Source organism: Naegleria gruberi (genome assembly GCF_000004985.1).
Source record: "Naegleria gruberi genomic scaffold NAEGRscaffold_79, whole genome shotgun sequence".
Classification (NCBI taxonomy): domain Eukaryota; phylum Heterolobosea; class Eutetramitea; order Acrasida; family Naegleriidae; genus Naegleria; species Naegleria gruberi.
Window position 1 is genome coordinate 2185 of NW_003163248.1, and position 22582 is coordinate 24766.

General features: G+C 30.5%; 13 protein-coding genes and 3 non-coding genes across 16 annotated transcripts in view; 7 read left to right on the forward strand and 9 right to left on the reverse strand.

Annotated features, from left to right (window-relative positions):
* Positions 1–375: 375 nt before the first annotated feature.
* On the forward strand, positions 376–1849 carry NAEGRDRAFT_82042 (uncharacterized protein; the record flags this gene model as incomplete). Its single annotated transcript, XM_002669624.1, has 1 exon — positions 376–1849. Exon 1 carries the CDS (start codon positions 440–442, stop codon positions 1847–1849), a length of 1410 nt encoding a protein of 469 aa, XP_002669670.1. The 5' UTR covers positions 376–439.
* A 190-nt stretch (positions 1850–2039) lies between these two features.
* Positions 2040–3126, forward strand: NAEGRDRAFT_82043 (uncharacterized protein; the record flags this gene model as incomplete). The annotated part of the gene is made up of 1 exon (XM_002669625.1): positions 2040–3126. One exon carries the CDS (start codon positions 2040–2042, stop codon positions 3024–3026), a length of 987 nt encoding a protein of 328 aa, XP_002669671.1. The 3' UTR covers positions 3027–3126.
* A 170-nt stretch (positions 3127–3296) lies between these two features.
* Positions 3297–4023, forward strand: NAEGRDRAFT_82044 (uncharacterized protein). Its single transcript, XM_002669626.1, has one exon. The coding sequence runs from the start codon at positions 3306–3308 to the stop codon at positions 3990–3992; it is 687 nt and encodes a 228-aa protein (XP_002669672.1). The 5' UTR covers positions 3297–3305; the 3' UTR covers positions 3993–4023.
* A 30-nt stretch (positions 4024–4053) lies between these two features.
* Positions 4054–4845, reverse strand: NAEGRDRAFT_75277 (uncharacterized protein; the record flags this gene model as incomplete). The annotated part of the gene is made up of 1 exon (XM_002669677.1): positions 4054–4845. One exon carries the CDS (start codon positions 4843–4845, stop codon positions 4054–4056), a length of 792 nt encoding a protein of 263 aa, XP_002669723.1.
* Positions 4846–5253: 408 nt separating this feature from the next.
* On the reverse strand, positions 5254–5326 carry NAEGRDRAFT_t782. The gene has a single exon. It is a non-coding gene; the product is annotated as a tRNA-Ile (tRNA).
* Positions 5327–5527: 201 nt separating this feature from the next.
* On the forward strand, positions 5528–6220 carry NAEGRDRAFT_75278 (uncharacterized protein; the record flags this gene model as incomplete). The annotated part of the gene is made up of 1 exon (XM_002669627.1): positions 5528–6220. The coding sequence occupies one exon, from the start codon at positions 5528–5530 to the stop codon at positions 6218–6220; it is 693 nt and encodes a 230-aa protein (XP_002669673.1).
* A 331-nt stretch (positions 6221–6551) lies between these two features.
* On the reverse strand, positions 6552–6638 carry NAEGRDRAFT_t781. The gene has a single exon. It is a non-coding gene; the product is annotated as a tRNA-Tyr (tRNA).
* A 139-nt stretch (positions 6639–6777) lies between these two features.
* Positions 6778–8885, reverse strand: NAEGRDRAFT_82045 (uncharacterized protein; the record flags this gene model as incomplete). The annotated part of the gene is made up of 2 exons (XM_002669678.1): positions 6778–8751; positions 8798–8885. 2 exons carry the CDS (start codon positions 8883–8885, stop codon positions 6830–6832), a joined length of 2010 nt encoding a protein of 669 aa, XP_002669724.1. The 3' UTR covers positions 6778–6829.
* Positions 8886–8977: 92 nt separating this feature from the next.
* On the reverse strand, positions 8978–10845 carry NAEGRDRAFT_82046 (uncharacterized protein). The gene is made up of 2 exons (XM_002669679.1): positions 10396–10845; positions 8978–10206 (listed from the first exon to the last, which is right to left on the reverse strand). The coding sequence occupies exons 1-2, from the start codon at positions 10549–10551 to the stop codon at positions 9157–9159; spliced, it is 1206 nt and encodes a 401-aa protein (XP_002669725.1). The 5' UTR covers positions 10552–10845; the 3' UTR covers positions 8978–9156.
* A 419-nt stretch (positions 10846–11264) lies between these two features.
* NAEGRDRAFT_75281 (uncharacterized protein) lies at positions 11265–13831 on the reverse strand (the record flags this gene model as incomplete). The annotated part of the gene is made up of 2 exons (XM_002669680.1): positions 11265–13084; positions 13129–13831. 2 exons carry the CDS (start codon positions 13829–13831, stop codon positions 11265–11267), a joined length of 2523 nt encoding a protein of 840 aa, XP_002669726.1.
* A 1542-nt stretch (positions 13832–15373) lies between these two features.
* On the forward strand, positions 15374–16072 carry NAEGRDRAFT_75282 (uncharacterized protein; the record flags this gene model as incomplete). Its single annotated transcript, XM_002669628.1, has 1 exon — positions 15374–16072. One exon carries the CDS (start codon positions 15374–15376, stop codon positions 16070–16072), a length of 699 nt encoding a protein of 232 aa, XP_002669674.1.
* Positions 16073–16702: 630 nt separating this feature from the next.
* NAEGRDRAFT_t774 lies at positions 16703–16773 on the forward strand. Its single transcript has one exon. It is a non-coding gene; the product is annotated as a tRNA-Asp (tRNA).
* A 556-nt stretch (positions 16774–17329) lies between these two features.
* Positions 17330–18379, forward strand: NAEGRDRAFT_54002 (uncharacterized protein; the record flags this gene model as incomplete). Its single annotated transcript, XM_002669629.1, has 1 exon — positions 17330–18379. One exon carries the CDS (start codon positions 17330–17332, stop codon positions 18377–18379), a length of 1050 nt encoding a protein of 349 aa, XP_002669675.1.
* A 153-nt stretch (positions 18380–18532) lies between these two features.
* NAEGRDRAFT_75284 (uncharacterized protein) lies at positions 18533–19669 on the reverse strand (the record flags this gene model as incomplete). Its single annotated transcript, XM_002669681.1, has 1 exon — positions 18533–19669. One exon carries the CDS (start codon positions 19667–19669, stop codon positions 18533–18535), a length of 1137 nt encoding a protein of 378 aa, XP_002669727.1.
* A 529-nt stretch (positions 19670–20198) lies between these two features.
* NAEGRDRAFT_75285 (uncharacterized protein) lies at positions 20199–20795 on the reverse strand (the record flags this gene model as incomplete). Its single annotated transcript, XM_002669682.1, has 1 exon — positions 20199–20795. One exon carries the CDS (start codon positions 20793–20795, stop codon positions 20199–20201), a length of 597 nt encoding a protein of 198 aa, XP_002669728.1.
* Positions 20796–21227: 432 nt separating this feature from the next.
* Positions 21228–22582, reverse strand: part of NAEGRDRAFT_75286 (uncharacterized protein) — a gene marked incomplete at both ends in the record, with an annotated part of 4777 nt that continues 3422 nt past the window's right edge. Inside the window, one exon of the mRNA XM_002669683.1 lies at positions 21228–22512. Within this exon, the coding sequence (XP_002669729.1) occupies positions 21228–22512 (1285 nt within the window). The remainder of the gene's footprint in view (positions 22513–22582) is intronic.

Here is a 22582-nt window from a genome sequence, read left to right on the forward strand (position 1 = left end):
ATTGATTGGAATTTGAAGAGTACTATTATTTAATTATTATTCAGTGATTGGAACTCTAATGTTCTAAGGAGTTCTATTTTCATTGTACCTTATCAAAATATTAATTGCATCATCATGGTAGAAATACAATGAATAATATTGTACTATTATTTCATTCACCATCATTATTACAATTGTTTACACTTATTCTGTTCAATAATATTCATCATTTGATGATGGGCAACAAATCAATGATTGTAATTTACTGCTAGTTGTGGGGTATCTCCATGTTTTTGTTGTCCATTTTTGTTATGTTGACCATCAATACAAGGCTTGAATGAACGAATCTCTCTATCTCTTTAGATCTCGTTGTTTTTAAATTGTCAAAAGAAAATATTCGAAACATTGACAAGCCTTTGAATTATTTGAATTAGCCTTCTTGAATTTTTGAAACATAAAGATGTCTAACTTTAATCCCTATGATGATGATCCATTTGGTATCACTTCTTATAATACAACTGCAAATGTTACAACAACAACAACATTAACACCTACTATTAATACTAATTCTACATACAATACTACTAATAATGCTGCTAATAGTAATAATAACATATTTAAACCACGTGCTTTTACAACATCTCCAAATAATCAACCACAATTTAATTCAAATTATTTTCAATCATCAAATATCAATACTAATTATAATAATAACATGAATACACCAACTCATTACAACAATAATAATACATTAACATCACCTAATAGTAATATTGGTATTATTAATAATCCAACATCAACACCTAAAAGTCCATCCTATACAACACCTAGAAGATCAACTATTGGATTTGAAGATGATTTTTCTGATACAACTATTACAACACCATTAGATACTAATTTTACAATTGAATCATCTGATTTCTTTTTATCATTGGGTTCATCTCCATCTCATAGACATACTCTCAGTGGTGCAAGTACTAATACAATTAATACTTCACCTCAATTAATGCCATCTTCTAATATTAATATGAATATGAATCATCATTTCATAACTTCACCTAGAAGTGTTATGAATAATACAATGTCAACTGGTAATACTCAAATGATGAGTAATAATAATAGTAATAATGGTGGTGGTGCTCAAAATTCATTCTGGAATAATACATCATCTAATGTCATTACAGGTACTAATACATCACCTATTTATTCAAATGTTAATAATACACCACGTCAAAGTATTGCAAATTCAAATGAATTTATGAATCCTTATAATAATAATACTACCACTACTACTACTACTACTACAATTGGTAATAATAATAATAATAATATTGAAAATCCATCTATTAGTTCTGTTAAATCAATTGAAAAACAAAGTAATACTACTATGAAAAGAAGAAGTAGAACAATGTTTGAATCCAATAATAGAAATAATAACTTTTCAAAGGATTTATTAGATTTTAATCCTTTTTCTACTAATACTACTAATAATAATACTAATACTACTACTACTACTACTAATAATAATAATAATACAATTACAAATTCAAATGATAAAAGTCAACCTACAAGTAAAACACCATTTGATTTATTAGATTTAAAAAATTCACTTCAAGAATATGATGAATTATCAGGTGAAAGTAGTCCAGTTAATTCTAGACCAAAAAGTATGAAATTTTTAAAATCAAATTTTGATCATTTTGATTCAAATTCTTCCAATAACAATATTCGTAATTCTATTAATAGTAGTAATACTAATGATGATTCATCACCAAGTACTACTAATTCATCCATTTCCAATTCAAATATTAATAATAATAATAATACTAATAATAATAATACTTCCAATAATACCATAAATACTATTTAATCAACAACAACAACAACAACAAATGAATAGAGAAATATTATTTCTTGGAATGGATAATAAATTAACAATACCTGAAAATATATTAATGATATGTTTAAGTGATTCAGGTATAGTAAAATCCTATGTTTCTGATCAAATAGAAGAATTATGTATGATGGGAATATTTTGTGAATTAATTTTACATAAAAAAATGACAACACGTCCATTGAGAGATTTATGTAAAGGTAAATTTGGATTACAAGTATTAGATTCAAAACCAATTCAAATAACAAATAAGAGAGATACATCAATTATTGAATTATTAAATGAAGTATTAAATTTAATTAATGGAATTAATGAAAAATGTTTAGCTAAAGATGTAAATCAAATGACAGTTAAAGATTATATTAAAATATTATGTTTAGGTAGAAAAGTTGGAAATGTTTTAATTTATAAAATTGCAAATATTTTAACTAGAATTGGTAAACAATTAAGTGAAAGAAAAATAGTTGATTATAAAAAGACATTATTTCTATTTTTATCATTACCTATTAAAGATAAAATAGAAAGAGATAGATGTTTAAATGAATTAATTTTATTTTTAAAAATGTTAAGAACTGAATTAGATGTACAAGATGAATTAACTTCCATTTATAGTGGTACATTAACTTATGATACTTGTACTGAAAGAATGTTAAAAAATAGACATGATTTTGTTATTTATACTTTATTAGGTATTTTTACTATGAATAATACTGATATTTTATCAAATGATATTATTAAAAATGAAAATGATAGAAAAGCATTAAAAGAACTTTCATTTTCTATTTTTAATATTAATAATAATAATAATAATGGAAATAATTCTAAAAATACTTCATTTAAGAAGCAACAACAACAATTAAAGAAACAACAACAACAACATACAACACTAATTGATGAACAATTAATGGATATGGTTGAAAGTGATGATGATGAACAATCAGAAGATAACATGTTAAGTATTAATAATAGTACTACTATTAATGGTATTAATAATACTATTGGAGGTAATAGTTTAACATCATCCAATAATAATAATTTAACATTGGATAAAAAGACAAATATTAATTTACATCATTTTCCTGAGGGATTAAATTATTTTGAAGAAATTGCATTACAACTCAAGAGATGTATTTATGGAAGTAATAAGCAATAATTGATTGATAATTGATAATTGTTATTTGATATTTGATAATAATTTTGAATTAATTGATATTTGAAATATATTTTGTAACAGTGTAAATAAAAACAATTTTAGAGAACAATGAAATTGATATTTGTTGTAAATACTTTCCATCAACACTAGTCATTTAAAAAGAGTAATGACTAGTGTTGATGTTTGCCATTCATATCATAATGGAAAGTATTAGAATGTTATTTAAATCACACACGAAAGAACTGTTCAATTCAACAATATCAAAAAAAACAAAGTAAAATGATTATGCAAGAATACTTCCCTATTAAGAAACAATCCTCATTCAATGTTGTTAACAATTCCAATAACAACAACAAGTCTTTAAATGTTATTGAAAAGAAACTTTCTAAAAATCCTTTAGATAATTTTCAAGTACTTGTTAGTGCTCGTCCTTCTAAACAAGTTTTCATTCCAACTGTATCATCTAATGTTGTTGAAAATTCCATTATTGTTAAGAAATTTCCATTTCCATATTTGAAAAGAAAGTCAATTAGAGTTGATTTGGTTTTGAAACAACAAAAATTGGCACAACAAAAGAAGAATTCATCACCTATTCAAAAATTGAGAAATGAAAAGAAACAATTAGAATTAGAAAATTCCAAATTGAAATCTAAATTACTAAATTTAGAAAATCAATTTAATCAATTAATTAATCAAAAATCAAAGAAAATGGTAACATTTAAACAAGAATGTGAATGTACTAAATGCCACATGTCAATTAATTCTAAATATATGAAATATCATAAGAGAATATGTGGAAATGTTAAATTAAATAGAATTTTAAATGAAAATGATTTAAAAAGTTTACAATTAATTAAAAAGAATAATCAACAAGAACAATTATCAATTAAACCAAAAAATAATTGGAGAAGAAAGAGACAAGAATTTATTAGACAAGTAAAATCTATCAAAAGAAATAATTTGTAAAATATTTAATAAAAATTAAATACAACTCTGAGTTAATAAAATTAAAATTAAAAATTAAAATTTATTTTGGACAATATTTTGGAATTTCATATAAATTTAAATCTGATTGACCAATAATAAAATCAACATAATCAGTTGCACCTGGATCATTTTCTTGATTTGTAGAACGTAATGGAATTCTATCTTCCATTTTATCAGCAACTCTATGATAATATTTCATACCATCTAAATCATCTATATTTGGAAATTGCCAAATATCACTATATAATCCTCTAAATAAACTTCTACCAATATAATTAGTAATTTGTAACCAATTAGGTGAAATTAAAGGTAAAGTTCTAGATCTAATCCAACATTCTTGTGTTTTAGGATAAATATACCAAACAGTTGAATTCCACCATAAAATTGTAAAGTTTGTTGCACCCCATTCATTATTCATACTATAATAGGAATCAAAAAAATCAAATTTACCTAATTGATTTTTATAATCATAATATAATTTTGTCCATTGAATATCTGTATTAAATGGTGTTATTTTTAATAGGGTTGCATTAAATTGTAATGGCCATATTGGATTGGTTGGTATTATTGTATTTGTATTAGCATTAGTAGTTTTGGAATTACTATATTTAGATAGAGTTCTAAATTTGTATTGTTGATTTAATTCTTGAATTTTTAATAATTGAAATGGAAGTGTATTTTCATAGATTTTAGTACGTGGAGTAGATGAGTGATAAATAGAAGTAGCAGTAGTAGATGATATTTTAGAACATTCACTCATGCAAGAAATGAATGCAATGATTACAATGAATATTATTGCAATACTATTATTATAGGATTGTTGTTGTTGCATTTTTTTTAGAATTGATAAGATCCTCACACTGAAGTTGTACCTGTTTAAATAGGCATCCTGTTAGTGCTCATGTTGTGGAGTAACTGAGCAGAAATTCGGAGTCTGTTACAATGTCATTTTATTATTTTGGAAAGTTGACCATTTTGAATTATTCGCGCCAAAATATTTACCTTTATTTTGGTGATGGAAACGTAAAAAGGTTGAAGAAATATGACGATAGTGTTTGAATATAGTTAAAATTAACTTCTTTATTGGTTTTTATGAAATGGGGTTTAAATTGACCAGTAAGTTGCGATCAAAATAAAGGTAAATATTTTGGCGCCAACATTTAGCAACTGCTCTTGTGTACTGTGTTAACAACAAGGTTGACATGTAAAAAAAATCAATAAACTTTTATTCAAAAATATCTGCTGACCGACGGGATCGAACCGGCGACCAATGGCTTATTAGACCAACGCTCTACCGACTGAGCTACGCCAGCTTCTCTAACTCCTTAATCCTTAATGAACTCATCAACTACGTTACAATTCTTGTAGGATAGCACGATAGCTGGTACCGATATCAAAAATTAACCCAAGCAAGCCAATCCGTTTAGCTAGCGGGAATTATTGGTGATGTCACATTTCTTAAGAACATCAGAAAACTTGAAAAAAATAAGCAAACCATTCATCATCAAAATAACATGAAAGCAAAAAAGAAAAATCTCGTGCTCCAAGGACAAGAAATATTTTCATCTGATGTTTGTTTTGAAATAATTTCCATAATTGATGATTCGTGGTTTATTTTGAAGAATTGTTCCTTGATTTCAAAACAATTCTTTAATGTGATCAAGGAACGTTCAAAACTTTTTATCGAATTTAAAACAAAATTTACAGAGACAAGAATTGAATTATTCATGAAAAGTCAATTTATGAACAGTATTGTTAATGTTAAATTTTCTAAAATGTTGTTTGACTCTATAGAAAAAGCCAAATTTATAACTGAAATGAAACAATTAACATTACTTGATATTGGTGGAAATCAAATTGGTGATGAAGGTATCAAACCAATAAGTAAAATGAAACAATTGACATCACTTTATGTTTACAATAATCAAATTGGCGTGGCAGGAGCCAAATATATTGGTGAAATGAAACAATTAACATCACTTACTATTAGTGGAAATTACATTGGTGATACAGGAGCCAAATTTATAAGTGAAATGAAACAATTAACATCACTTAATACATGCTACAATGAAATTGGTGTAGAAGGAGCCAAATCAATAAGTGAAATGAAACAATTAACATCACTTGAAATTGGTGGAAATCGAGTTGGTGATGAAGGAGCCAAATTTTTAATTGAAATGAAACGATTAAAATCACTTGATATTTAGTATTGTACAGACAATCTTTTTTGTGAAGCGAACATTGTTATTATCATTAGAGCAAGTCTTGGTGGAGTGGGATTGAAACAAGCAAGGAAGCAAGGTATTGCATAGATTGGAGCCTTAAAAAATCATTTGAAGATAAATTGTAACGTAGACTCTTAATTTCTAAAAAAGACTCTTTTTGACTTACAGTTTTATAAAATACCGGCTTTATTATACCGTCTGAGCTATCAGAAAGGATTTAAAATTGATCATTACCAGTTTGGCAAAACAGTTAAATTGACCTCAATAAATCATTATTTGCCTTAACATCCAAAATCGATCAAATATAAAACTATCCGATGAGACGGAATCGAACCGCCGACCACAGGATTACAGTTTTTCTTGCTACAGTCCCATGCTCTACCAGCTGAGCTATCATCGGTATCTATCTTAACAATGAAAAGTATATGGTCTACCCATTATATCCAAAGGCTTATCTCATAAACCAAATCGTCCACAACTGTTCTAAGAAATGAATAGTGTAAATATAGGTAAAGATCTTGAATTTACTCCTTGGTAGTACAACAAATAGTAAATTTATTTCACCACAATGAATCATCAATATTCTATAAATTATTTCTTATTTGGTTGTTTGTTAGTTGATTGTAAAATTAAAGCATTTTCATCTTCTAAAACCTTTTCAGATTTTGATTGTTTAACAGTAATTGTTGAATTATTTAAAATCAATGCCACGTGTTCACCATTATTTGTTAAATTTACAATAAATGATTTAACCATTGGATCAATTAATGGAATGTGAATTCTCAAATCAATACAATGGAATGGATCATCAGTCAAATTACATCTTTTAACTTTTGGAATTGAACCACGAATGACACCACTTTGTGAACTTGTCATTGATTCTGTCATTTGATGAGCTAACATGTCATTAATCCAAACTCTGAATGGTTCATCTTCACTTGCAGGAATAGCAGCATAATGAAGATAAATTCTACTCATTTGATCATTCTTATCACCTAATTGATTAGTATCAAATGAATCATTATGTTGTTGTTTGATTCTAATATTATTTCTATTTCCTTCTTGAGTAATTAGAATTTGAATGAATTTACCATGTTGAGAGAGATTGAAATTTTGTTGAGTATAAATATTTGCTTCAGGCATATCAATTAATAGAGAAACAATGCAATCTTCTCTTGGTAGTTTTGGAAAAGTACCTCTGACAATAACTGTTTTACCAGATGGAGTTGAATCCTCTCTCTGATACATGACTGTTTTACCTTCATAAAGTAATTTAAATGGTTTCTCAGGTGTTGCCTTAATATTGGAAATGTAAATTGCCAAATCCATAGTTTCACCAAATTCACCTTGTTGTTTCTTCTTATTTTCAATAATTTTAGAAGGTGCTTGATCTTTCTTTAATCCCATAACTTGTCTCTTCTTTTCATCATATTCTTCTTGTTCTAAAATACCTTGTTCTAATAGAGAATCTAATTTACTCAATTGATCTCTTTGTTGAGGTGTTAATTTTAATTTCAATCCTGAATCGTCATCATCATCATCATCATCTTCATCTCCATATTCATCTTCATCTTCATCATCATCTGGTAATAATTGTCTCTTCTTTGCTTTATATTCTTCATCTGTTAAAATTCCTGCATCAAGTAAATCTTGAAGTTTTTGTAATTGTTCTTCAACTGTTGCAGTAGAATTGGATTTCTTTGAAGATTTCTTAACAGTTGTTGTTGTAACCATAGATTCAGATGGTCTCTTTCTTTCTTCTTCCAATTTTTTACGTTGTTGTCTCAATAGAGTTTCCTTCTTTGAAATTACTTCATCCTCTGATAAAATTTCAGATTCAACTAAATTGGCCAATTTTTCCAATTGTTGAATTTGATCTGGTGTTAATAAATCTCTTTCTTCAGGTGTTAAATTTAATTTATAACCAGAGGAGGAATTAGAAGAAACAGCAGCAGTAGTAGTAGTAGATGGTTTCTTTGAAATGGTTGTACTAGCTCCTACTCTCTTTGATGATGAAATAATTGGTTGGTCATCTGAATCATCATCTTCATCTTCAGTTGTAGAATCTTGAAGAATTTTCTTTCCAATTGCAGATTTCAATGCTGATAATTCTCTATCACTATTACTTTCATCACCACCACTTACAATAACAGCTTCATCACTACTATTATCACTACTGTTAGATGAATATTTGTTTGATGTTCTATTGTTACTACTACCACCACTACTAGTAGTAGTGTTGTTGACTTGTTTGTTAATAATTGGTCGATTATTGACAATTCTATTAGATGATGATTTAATAATTGGTTCATCATCAGAATCATCATCTGTTGATTCGGCAACAATATGTTTACGTTGTTGACTTGATGTTGATGATGTTGTTGTTGTTGTTGGTTTGGTTGTTGTTGTTGTTGATTGAGATGGTGTAGATTTTTGACTAACAATTGGTATTTCTTCTTCTTCATCTTCTTCTTCAAAGGAACCTCCCGATAAAATCTTTTTCTTTTCCTCCTCTATTAGAGTTTAGTTTTAAGTTTCGTAAGTGATGATAATACTTACCAAAATCTTCAGGATCCATCAAACCTTGGTCAAGGAATGATTGAAGAATTTGAATTTGTTCTCTTTGCTCATCAGTAATGTTAACCATCTTGTTTTTTTTTTGATTTAAATTAATTTCGTCATTCACTTGTCAAATTTGACAATGAGATTATGAATGAAGGATTCGTTACAATGTCAATATTTAATAATACTATAACAACCTTTATTTAAAGTAAATTGGTCTTTCAATATAATCTATTTCAATATAATCTATGAATTATTTAAGGTAATATTTTCAACTAGTAAACTAATTATATAGGTAAGTAGTAGCAACAATAATTTCAAACCCAAATGAAATTATTAATAATTTGAATAAATAATTAAGAAATGTGTTGTTGAACAATGTGTTGATGATTATTAAAACCAATGCCACATTGATCATCACCAATGAGACTCTTAATTGGTGGTAAAATCAAACCTTCTGAGGCAATTGGAGTGGCAATGGTGGTGCTTGATGAATTACTTGATGGTAAATTATTAAAACCATTAGTTGTTGTTCTACTATTGAAATTTCTATAATCACCAAGTGAAGGAATACGTTTCTTCAATGGTTGAGCATGATAATTCATAAAATTGGTTGAATGAAGAGATGAAATTGGTGGAAGAATTCTTGGAGAGGAAAACTTCTTATCAGAGGAAGCAAATTGGAATAACATTGAGGCAGCAGCTATTTCATCACCAAAATCTTGACTTTGATTTGAGGTTTGAGATTGTTCATTATAGAGACGGTGGTGATGAGTAGTAGTGTTATTACCAATGATGGAACTACTTGTTGGATGAGAATAATTATTACTCATATCAGAGAAGGAAATGTTAGAAGTGTTGAGGTGATCAATGGTTGATTCCTTATGTCCTACAACAACAATTGGTTCTTGTTCGTCATCATTTTCTTCTTCAGCAATAGGTTCCTCTTCTTCGGATGGAATGTACTCATCTTCTTCAACATCTTCTTCAGCAACAACAGTTTGTTCAATAGGCTTGCTGGAGATTTGTTGAGGAATGAAGGCTGCACTACTTGTTGAGGCAAAACCAATTCTCGAAGATGGAGAAGTTTGGATGACAACTTGTTCTTCACTGGCAGCCTCTTGTTGGTACTCAACAACCTTTCTCTTCTTACTGTGTTGGGAGGTGAGGGTAGGAGTAGAAGCAGAAACAATCTTTCTGGCTGATCTGGTTACTGGTTCTCTAATAACTTCTTCCTCTGATTCATATGAATCTTCTTCTTCCTCTGCAGATACTTCTTCTTCCTCTTCGTGGGTTCTCTTGTTCATTCCCTTCTTCTTTGGTGTAACGGTTCTAATGTATGGCCATCTGTTTTCATAACCAAGGCTGTAGAACTTTCTCTTTAAAGTTGAGACAGAAACACCAAGCTAATTTGATAGCAATAATGGTGAGAGGATAATGTTATCCAGCGTATGATGATGACATTATTCATCATAATAAATAATTATTATTTAATTTCATAATAATTAATATATGGAATAATTAACGTTCAGAGAGAAGACAAAAACGGTTAATAACGTGTTAATTCAAAATAATGATGACAAGTTAATACAAACCTTCTTTGCAGCTTGCGATTGAGTATAAACAAAGTATTCTCTAATTGTTTCATAGGTAAGAGTGTCGAGCTTGCGATGTCTTCCCTTCTTCTTTAGACTTTTGGAAGAAGAATTGTCCAAATAATAACTTGGATCTTCGTAGGTTAATGCGCTCATTGTATTATTCACGATTCAAAGAATTATTGTTGTTGTTGCTATTGAAGCAAGTTACTAAAATTATGTTTGTAAATAATTAATAGTATTAATGATGATATGGAGTCTTGGCGAAAGAGCTCACAAAAGAATAAACAAGTGCAATAATTATTGCAATAATTTGATTGTTAATATATTGTTGGGCTGTATGGTCTTGGTCAAGAATCTTCCTTGGCACGAGCGACTCTGATATTATCTTGTATGTTTTGTACAGGCAAGAATTAGCACACAAATATGAACCAATTGAAGGTGATGAATTAGTTTTTTTTAATTTTAAAAATCTCGGAATGGCTGATGGATCTTCCAGTCGCTCAGCTTCGGAATCACCAAGCAAAACAAACGCGCACTTCAAGTATGAGATCTGTGGGAGATTTTAGTCCAGCACTTTTTTGACCTTCATTTGAAATCGCTTTGCACAAACATCTATTCTATTATTTTATGGCAATAATAATTAATCTGTACAATCTCAAGACTTGAAAATATACAATACATCTTATTAGTGATGCAAGCCGTTCTATTCGAATAACATCCATATCACCGGTTTAATAATTTGTTTTTATCTTATTTTGATTGATTTCATTCACTACAGTCTTTTTCTCACCTTGAGTCATTTTTCTTATTTGGGTTGCTTTAGTTTTCAACACGAAATGTGCTGCAAAAGATATTTGTCAATTAAATCATTCCTGATAATTTTCAAAAGAAAGAACACCTCTCATTTCGAAATATTCTATTAAAGGGGTCAATTTGACAGTTTCATTTGCATTTGACATACAAATATGATATCCAACATTTTCCAATCCTTTGAATTCAATAAAAATCCGCATATTAGAAATAATGTTACTAATGATCACTTCTCCATCCTTGTGTTGAATGGTCAAGAAATCTGGAATACATTTAAACGACTCCATCTTATTGGTATTGAATGAGTATTTGGCTAATAGTTGATTTCCATCAATTTTCATATCATTCAATGGACTATCATATTGATAACCACTATTTAGTAACTTCCATTTTGCAAATAGTTCAATATTTTTACCATTCATTACATATTTAATGAGGTAGAGTGGTAATTCAAGTGCTTTCAAATCCTCATTCACAATAAAACAGTGTAGAATATCAATGAATGTAGAATTCATGAGTTTCATCTTATCTAGTAAGAAACATCGCAGAATTGGATTAGACACTTTCAGTATTTGTCCTTTGCATTCATCATTATGGAGATAATTGGCCAATTCGAACAATGATACCAATATTTGATAATACTTCTCTATTGGAGGACTTTGGATGATATTGAATTGAAGGAAACAGTTATAGAATGCAATTGTGTCGTTAGTAATCTTCTCGTGCTCAGTTTCTATTGTCAATAGAGTTGATAAATCTTTCTCCAAATATTGGCCAACAGGTTTAAACTCTCCAGTTGCTTTTGGGTTATAGCAGAACTCATTTTCATTCACAATTAATGACCTATCATGTTCAGTTCCAAAAGTTTCAAAAGCATTATGGAATCTCTTGAATTTCTGCTTTGGATGGTTTAATTTTTCCATCCACAATTTAGCTTGCAATAAATTTTTCTTCACTCCAACTCCATAATTAAAGCAATCAATGATAAATTGAATTGCCATAGTATGATGTTGTTGAGCTGCCTTATAACCCCAATCAAATGCCTGTGCAAAATCTTTCTTTACCCAAATTCCTTCATTAAATATGCGTGCCATTTGGTATTGGGCCTCATCATGTCCATTGTTAGCAGATTTCGACAGCCATTTGTGGGCACGTTCATAATTCTTATCAGTATTGAGAAAAAACATTCCAACCTCAAATTGTGCAAGTGAGTTATCATTCTTGGCAGCTTTCAATAACCATTGAAAACCTTCTCTTTGATCCTGTTGAACATCTTGCCCATTTTTCAACATTATTCCAACGTGGTATTGAGCCTGAGCATCCGTTTCCGCTAGTTTCATATAATATTTGAATGATCCCATAATTAATACATCAGAGGATTTTGTTACAATTTCCACATCAAAAAGCTTGGGATTATGATTAATTTTCAATACAGGATACTCTTCTAATACCTTTTTCAAAGTAAAATAGGCTGAAGAAGCTGTGGTTCCTATTGCAACTTTTAGTAGAGTTTCATTCCTTAATTTTTCACAATTTTCAACACACTTGTCAACTTGAATACACCACACTTTTGGAGTTGCTCGTAGTTTTCTAACGTGTTTAAAACCAGCAGTTGTATAATACATATCTACAAGGCCATCCTCTGATCCTGAAAATATGAAATCACCCTCAAAGATACATGTTGTCACAGGTTCTGGATGAATTTGAGATAATTTCACAATGCATTCTCCAGAGTCACAGTCAAATATTTGAGTGCTTCCATCATCAAACGAGGCAACAAACCAATTTCTTCTATTGTAATCATTTCCTCTGTAAAAATCTACACAGTTGACTGGAGATTTTGTCTTGATCTTTTTGCTACTTGGTTTTGGTTTGCCTATTATTCACTATTTAATTTTATAAATATTCGAATAAACTTACTCGATATTTTGAAAAGACTCTTATCTGAATCTGTTTCTCTATATTCACTCAATTGCTTAAATGGAATATTCCACACAGTAACTGTTGAATTCAAAGAACCTGAAATTACAATATCTGTATTGAAACAATTCATAGACATGGACATGACATATTTTTTTGGATCTAAACTAACATTTGACATGACGTGTTCAACAGCAAACTTCTTCTCCCAATTCCACAATAAAATTTTTCCATTATCACCACCTGCCATAATGAATGGATATTTAGGATGTACCATTAGACATCTAACATATTCACCAAAAGGCACTCTAACAACTTCTAAATCATTTTCATAATCAATAACATGTACATTTCCCCTATCAGTACCACAAACAATATATTTCAATTGATTAATAAATTTTAAACATCGAATAGGTGCTTTCGGTTCAATAGTAAAGGTATAGTGTAATTGTAATTCATCAGCACTATTTGATTCACCTGTTGTTGTAACTCTAACTCTGAATACTTTAATAAAACCTTCATAGGAAGAAATTGCTAGTAGTGTTCGATCATGATTGAATTCTATTGCTTTGACATAGGGAACAAGTTGATTATTGGTGATGGGAATGGATTTTAATTCATGAGTGAGCAGAGTTTTGGAAAGATTGGGAAAGATTATCTTGTTTTGATCCGAAGTTGGCTTGAGTTTGGCAAGTAATTTCATTTTTTAAAATATTTTTTTAATTGTTTTAAGTAAAATAATACTTCAACTGTCAAGGGTTAAAATCTACCTGAGATCTGTTGTCATTTTTTAAGCAAGTAAACTAAAATAAGATAAAAGACTAAATGCCTAATGAAGTGATTAACATATTTTCATACTCGCCCTAATGAAATTGTTTATTAGTACACTGAAATAATACTGCCCTATATTAATACTGGTTCAACATCCCATTTACAAAGAAGGCGCACTATTAATAATGGATGAGAGTTGTTTGAATCCATTTTCCAAATCCTTCTTGGAGGATGCACATTTGTTCATCCCAACAAGTGAATAGACATTTTTGAGTTGGAATAGTAAAACTAATAAAATAAAAATAAATAAGTATGTATAGTAGCCTCTTTATCCATTATGGCTAAGATTACAAAAAATTAAAAAACTTTAATTTTAAAAAAAATGCCGTTACATGAAATAGTGGAAAGAATTCTGTTATCCCGAGAAGGCAAAGAAGAAGAAGAATCAATTCCGTGGGTACAAAATGAAAGCTTTGCCAACATTGATTTTAATTCTACTCACCTCTCGGATCAAGTTGGAAAATCAGGCTTTGATATTACATTTAATTCTTGCCAATTTGAAAATTGCAAATTTAATTTAGATCTCTCCATGAAAATGTTATTTAGAAATTGTAGCTTTACTAATTGTATATTGGAAAATTCAATTCCGAAATTTTGTTGTATCAATCTGGACAAGTATGAACCCGATTATTTGTTTAATTGCAAATTTAGTGGAAATTTTACAAGGATTCATAGAATTAATTTGAGAAGTTGTCGATTGGAGGCTAATCATGTAGAGATTGGTGATTTGGCCATTTCATTGAATGCTGATGATGATTTTGCTTTGGAGAATTGTAATTTGCAATCAAGTAATGTTTCCATAGTTAAAGTGTGGGGAAAACAAACTCCGAAACGAGAAGGCCTCTTGAAAGCAACACAAATTGCCAAACAGTATCACATCAGAATGATTTATTGTGATCATTGCTATTCTGTTTTCAAAAATCTTGCATTATCAAAGGAAAAGTGTTGTTCCAAGAAGTGTATCATTAACATTTAATAGTATCTCACTTTATATTCTTCATATCATTTGAGAGGATGAAGATGAAAAATTTTGAAATATTACTTAAGACAAGAAGTTGGGTTTTGGTAAAGATCAAAAAAAATGTCAAGAGTATTCTACATTGCTAATATCCTTCAGTTTGATAGTGAGTTTTTTTACATTTTTTACAAGCATCAATGATGATGATCAACAAAATTTACCATAGATTTTATTTCATACACAAATACTGATAAATTTGTCAGATTAGAGATTGATGGTAAATCTTCCTTTACTTTTAGTAATATTATCGGAGGAGACAAGAATTTATTCTTTGTTTGTGCATCTTCTAATAGACTGGTCGAGATCAATGCTGAAGAACATAATAGACATAAAACACACAATGCAGTAAAAACTCCTATTACTTTGATAGATCACGATAAAGATAATAGAATAGAAATGACAAAGATTGAATATCCAAATTTGATGGAGGACTCTATTGTTTATAATATTCAATATTTTATGGGAAAGGATTATGTGTATTTAGTGGACAAAAAAAATGGGACTGTTGGATCTTTTTCTCTCAATTCAGGCCAATTGTTAGTTAACTATTATTCAGATCATAGAGGAATCAGAAAGTTTATCACTGGACCTGTTTCTTCTTGTCATGTCGTGCTGACCTATGATGGAACTATTTTTGAGAATGGAAAGGAGGTTGTTTTTTTTTCAACTGATCCACAACCGAATATTTTGAGAGCTGCATGTTGTGGAAGAGGATCAATTCTGGCTTCTTCTCATGATCTTTATGCAAGAGGAGATGATAATGTATTCTTTGCGTTTTCAGAAAAGTTTGGAGACTACAATCACAATGTTTCAGCAACAAAGTTTGTACATATTGCTAAATTTGAACACGAAATTAGAGATATCCAATGTGGATACTTTTTTTCTGTAGTTCTTTTGCATAATAATGAATTATTGGCATGTGGCTATAATGGCTTGAATCAATCCTCTTGGGATTCTTCCTATGGTGAGATTAAACAATTTACCAAAATTCAATACTCGTTCGGTTATATTGAGAGATTTGGCTGTTCTTCAAGAGGTACTTGGGTTGTTAGTGGTGAGTATTTTGATGTTCTTTTTCTTATCTTTTTAAGGTGATGAGGTTACAATGGTAGGAGAGGTTGTTGAACTTTTTACAACCTTAGTTTCAAATACAGGAGTTCCAAAAATCATAAAGTTTCATCTGGAGGACTTTGATTGTGATACATTGATGAATTGTGGATGGCACTACGTGATGTACAACCAAAACCCAAAGAAGAGTAACTATTTCAAAGAAAGACTTCATACCATGGTTGAATTGGAACTAATTACTGACCTTGGTTTCATTTGCCAATAAGGCAACTGGAGGAAATACATTGAAGGAATCGGTTTATTCCTTAAGCACAGCATGTGTCTCTGCCAAGTTTTTAACTTGAGGAAAACTAAGGAAGTCTGGAATTTCAATGCACTTAAAAATAGTTTCTTAACAAAACAGAATATTTGTTGAAAAGTCTGTCGCTGGTAAGAGTGAGTTTATTCAAGAATTGGAAGATCAATTTGATTCTCAAACTCATTTGACTAAGTATAACTGATGCATAACTGTTAAAAGATCCATAGGGTGAGTCAACTAATTGCCAAATGATGATTTGAAGATTAACAAATTTTAAAATTAAGGTATGAGCAATCGATCTCTTATGCACCAATTTGTTTATTAAGGCGAATTAAGGAATGATATTTATCTTTATGTAATCGGGCGTGGTATAGTGGTAGCATTCCAGACTGTCACTCTGGCGACCCGGGTTCAATTCCCGGCGTTCGAGTTCAATTTTATGTAGTTTTTGAAAATTTATCTTGGAGTTTTGTATCGAAGTTTGGACATCATTTTTCTATTTTAAATATGTGTGAAAAATGTCACGAAGCATGTTTGAAACTTTTGTAGTGAGAATATGGAGAGAGTGGATACAATATCATTCATAGAAAGCCTAATGTGTTGTTTAGGTGGTATTGTTGTGTTCTATTAATAATAATTGAAATTAAGGTATGTACCATTTGTTTGTATTGATTTAAATTTATTGAGTTATTAGTGTTGATATATAGTTATAGTAAACAATTAAGAAAACTTGAAAGATTCAGATCAGAATTGTAACACTTGTTAGTGATTGAGTTTCTTAGTAAAAAAAAATGCGAAACAATAAAGAGGGGAAAGTTAGATTTTTTCTTTGTGATTTTAAACTTCCTTCCAGTGATGATAATTCCACTCAAATATTAAATTGGTTAAAAATCAAATTTGGCCAATTAAAATTTTCATCATTTAATTGTTCATCAATAAGAGATTTTAAATTTTGTTCCGATAATTTATTGGAAAGAATTGATAGGATGGGATTTGAAAAACCATCCTATGTGCATAGGCAGTGTATTTTTCCAATGATTCGTTCTCATGAGAGTCAAGATTATTTATTCGAAAATTGTGGTGAAGGAACAGATCGGATTGTTTCGTATGTGATTGGAATTATTGAAAGAAGATATCGAATGAGGAATGAAAAGAATGGAACGACCATTGTGATTGGAAATGGATGGCAATGGGCATATACTGTTAGATATTTGTTAAAATCTTTAGGAGGAGATGATTTGAAAGTTTGTTTGTGTTTGGAAGGATTCAGGGCAAGTACTTTTCAAGGAAATGAGGATGTGATTGTTGGAATTTGTAACAATGTGAACAATCTTGTCAATTCTGGGTCTCTAAAAGCAAAGGATGTAAATTTATTGATTATTGATCAAGCTAATCATTTGATTTTTGATTTAGATTGTGGTTTACATATACTGATGTGGAATTTTAATTGTAAAGTTTGTTGGTTTTGTCTAACTGATTGTCTGAAGGAAAATCCTCTGAGAGATCCCATCAAGATTCAAATATTGAAAGATGGAACAGATTATCCTGATCTGAGAGCTTCTTACTCTAAGAATTTTTACATTGATGTAGAAATTGAAGACTACAAATACGAAACTATCAGTGATTTATTCGATATTTTGGATGGTCTTCGAGCAGTAGTGTACTGTGAATCAGATGAGAAAGCTAAGGCAATTTGTGAAAAATTGCAAGATCGGTTTCTTGTAGCATGTTTACACAGAGGCCTTGGAGAAACACAAATTGAGGAAATTAGACAAGATTTTAATTGGGCAAAGGTTAGATTTTTATTTACAACAGATCATTTCTCTAAACTTGAATATCATCCAGTCTTGGTGATAAACTATGATTTACCATGGCAAAATGAAAAGTATGCACTTCGACAAATCACATCAAGGTTTAGAAATACAGCAACTATCAGCTTGATACGACACGAAGACGTTATTAAGATTAGAGAAATTGAGAAATTTTATTTCATTGAAATTCAAGAATGTCCGTATGCCATTCTCGATTACCTTTGATGAATTTCGAATGAATAGAAAGACAAGAAAAGGATATCCTTCTTTGAAAAGAATACTGCTGATATCTTCAATTTTGGATATTAATTTATACATATTAATTATTACATAGAAATTTTCCTTCAATTCATGAATTTCAATTTGGGAAATAGAAAACTAAAAGTAATTGTTAACTGTAAGGGAACTGACCTCAGGTGCTGTGAGTGCCTTAGTGAAAATCATTACATTAGCAATATATCCAGTATAGTAATAAGTTCCAGCATTGTGTCCACCAATGGTCAACTTTCCATCACTCAAATTCTTGGAGGCAATTGAAGTTGCACTGGTCTTGTATAATGATCCGTCAATATAGAGATCAGTACCATCAGTTCTAAAAACAAATACTAAATGTCTCCAAACATCGGTTGCAAATAGGGTTCCATCAGTTACAAAAGGTGTAGTAAACTTGTCATCATAAAAACTAAACCCTTTGGCAGAAGCAACGTTGAAGAAAATGTAATTACCATTAGTACTGAAAGCCATTGCAACACCTCCATAAGGGCTCTTAAGCCACAATGAAAAGCTGTTGGAAACTGTAAGATTGACATTCACAGTAGAAGCGAGACCATTCTTCTTTCCATCGAAATAAACTGATTTACCACCTGGGAATGGTGAATCATTGGAAAAGACTGGATTTGAAGAAGCACCTTGATTTGGATTGTTAACCAAGTGGAGAGAACCAACACTATCAGCGAAGGTATTATTGAAATAGTAAGCATGGGCAAGATATGGAGTCATTGGTGCTGTGAAAAAGGAGGAACAAGAGGCTCCAATATATGGTTTTGTACAAGTGCAATTATTAGGAGCAATACATGAACCGTGTCCAGAGCAAACCGAAGCATTATTAGCAGCCAATCCAAAACATACTGGGACACAGTTAGGATAATTGGTAAAACCATCTTGGCATGCATTACAATCAGAACCATTGTAAGTGGAACACTGGGAATTAATGACACGAATTTCAGCATCTAATAAGGCTATTGCTGAAGCAACTTTGGACAATTGCTTGCTTCTCAAATCAATAATGGTCTTTAAAGATGGTGCTGATGAAGAATTACTAGTAAAGAAGGTGCTGTTTAACAAGTTAATAGTATTCTCTAACTTGGTTTTGGTGCATGCCACAGCATCTCTTTCCTTTTGTAAAGAAGCTAAATAATCCCTCAATCCACCTGTTGTTTGGTGAAGAGTAAGTGTTATATTGGCTAGTAAGAGGAAAACTACTAGCAGCGCGCAAAACCTTAGCAATTGAATCATGTTGTTGTTGGTTGGTATTAAGGAAGATCGTACTTAATCCTGTGAGGAGTTTTTTTTGAAAACAGTGGTCCTTTTGATTGGTGCTTGTTTGGTCGCATCTTCGTTTACAGTAAAATCCACTGTAACGGATAGTTTTTTAAGGAACTGTATTGGAATGGATTGTTGAGGCTTTCAATATTGTAGATTATTGTTTATACGACTTGATAAATTGCAACCAAATCAATATGGTTGGATATTAAGCAGCGGATATCGACTTTGAATGTGATTTTGTTGAATAAAATTGCATGAAGTTCGATTGTATGTTGTCCCTAGTGTCAGGACGGTCCTTTATTTTGTCGATCTAAAATGAGGAAATCGCTCCCCACAAAACAAAAAACAGATGGACCAATTTAAAATAAATAATTTTGGTTTGCTGTTTTGTCTAACAAAATCAAGATTGTTTGGACCAACATAACATTAATGATTGTATGTTGTCTAGTCTGATGGTAACAGTAAAAATGGAGCCTGACATCAAAATAATAATGATAATTTAAATGGAAAACTTAATGTATTCGTGAAATTGAGCAGATGATCCAGGATAAAAATCTTGTTGAAATTGTAAATGTTTTGCTTCTTCTTGAATTGTAACAGAAGATTTAATTGTTTGAAGAGATTTGATAACATCACTTTTCGTTGGTTGTGATAGGGCATTAAGACTAATATTGAAACTATTATTGGTAGCCATTAAGGCATTTCTAATAATGTTCATCTGTGAATCCCTTACTACACACATTAAATCCGCATATGAATATCCATCACACATTGTGGAAATCTCCTCAATTTCATCATCTTGTATTGAACTATTTCTAAATGCATCTCTCAATATCTCAATCCTTTTCTCCTTATCTGGAAGAGGAATGTGAAATCTCCTCTTAAATATTTTCCTCACAGCTGGATTAATATTCCAAGGTGTTGAGCTTATAACCAAAACAATTACCCTACTCTCACGATCATACATGGATTGGAGAAATTCTTTCAAAACTGAAATTTCCTTCTCTGAATTACTATTCCAATCACAAAATTCCAAATCATCGATTACTATAATACTTGGTTGACTAAGTTTTGCTTTTTCAAATACTTCTTGCATTGAACGTTTAAAATCATGATCTTGAGTGTAGATTACTTCTGCTTTTATCCTTTCATCGGTGAGTATTTTCTTAGTTAAATAGGTTTTACCCTTTTCCGATCAAATCAAAATATTAAATTTAATATTACTCTCCAAATGATCATGATATTTGCTTACCACTCCTGGACATCCGTGAATTAATATTTCATTCCAAACTTTTGCATCAGGATATTCGAGAGGGAGAAGAATACTCTCAAGAAGTTCTTCTTCAATGCTAAGTTTTTTCTGTTGCAGCTGTTGTTCTTCTTCGCTAATAGAGGAAATTGTGGAATTGTGTTGTAACATTTTTTTGTTGTAATGTTGATTGCATTCGTACACATGATTGTTTATTAATAGTTTGAAAGGTCGACTTGATTAAATGATGGAACAATGTAGTAGCACCATCGAGTGGAATTATTCAATGGAGGTCTTGAAATTATAAATGTGATTGAATTTGACTTCTAATAAGCTTAGTTCTTTGATTGCGTTTTGGATCAATGAATCAATGAGTTGAGTTTTTTCATTGGATTTCTTCTTGCATAGTTTCTTATGAGCTGATTTTGCTTCCTCTAAACATTGAATTCTATCCTTGAGAGCTCTTGGTATCCTTTCTTGCTTAATATACGAATGGGCACGATCATTTCTATCATTAATGATGGATTGAACATCTGAAAGCTTGAATAATTCTCTGAATTTCCTAACTCTGGAATTTTCGTCATCCACCATTTTGTCTTCGCATGCTAATACTGACCTAATACAATCGGTGAATATCTTATTGATGTGATTGTATTGATCCTCGATTGAAATCTTTTGTTTCTCTAAGCAAAGGGTACTTTTAAATGCTTCGAATCTTCCAAGACAAGTAATAAGCTGTTTACACAAATCAAAATTACCAGAATCAAACAGTTTAAAGAATACCTTAATAATATCAATATCTCCTTTCAGAATTGCTTTAGCAACAAGGAGAGTGGCTGCATTCTCGGAGGGTGGGGCTGATTTCTCCCTGTGTTTCAGTACAATCCCATTCACAGTTACAGGATCCTCCATGGTAATGGTTGAAATCAAGCGAATCATCAAATCATCGTCGTTACAAATATGAGGAATTATTTCTTTACATTTGAAAGTATTATTTTCCAATGCGGCAACCAAGTCCAGTTCTGTAAAATTAGTAGTTGATTGATCTGGTTGTTGAATCTCCTTATCAGCTGCCCATGCTGTCTCTTTTGTATCTTTTACATGTGGTTTTGTTGTTGTGCGTTTCTTCTCCTTTCCAATAGGCTTTGGGGCTGTAGTGGAACTCAAATTAGCAACCACAGTTTTCACTACTGTAGTATTTGATGAAGAAGCAGATTGATTCGAAACTGGTAAAGGTATTCTTGCAAGTACAGTTTTGACTTGGTCAACAATATTTGTATTTGGAATATCTTCGACAAGGTTGACAAATTCTCCAATACTATATTTGAAACCTTGATGACCGTGTAATTTCTTCTTTTCATAAGAAATATCAACATCATAATAGAATTTCTGTTCAAAAACATGATACAAATCAACTCTTTCATCAAACTCCCAACAATGAGAATAAAGTAATTTACACCAACTCTTCAAACATGTTCTCTTCACCCACATTCTTTCCAAGTCTGTCGATCTTTCAACATGATATTCAAGCAGCCTCTCACTCCTATCCACTTCACAATTTCCTCTGTAAATATAATGATATTTGTGATCATCTAAATAGACTCTTGCACCCAAGTTATCTGGATAAAATATCC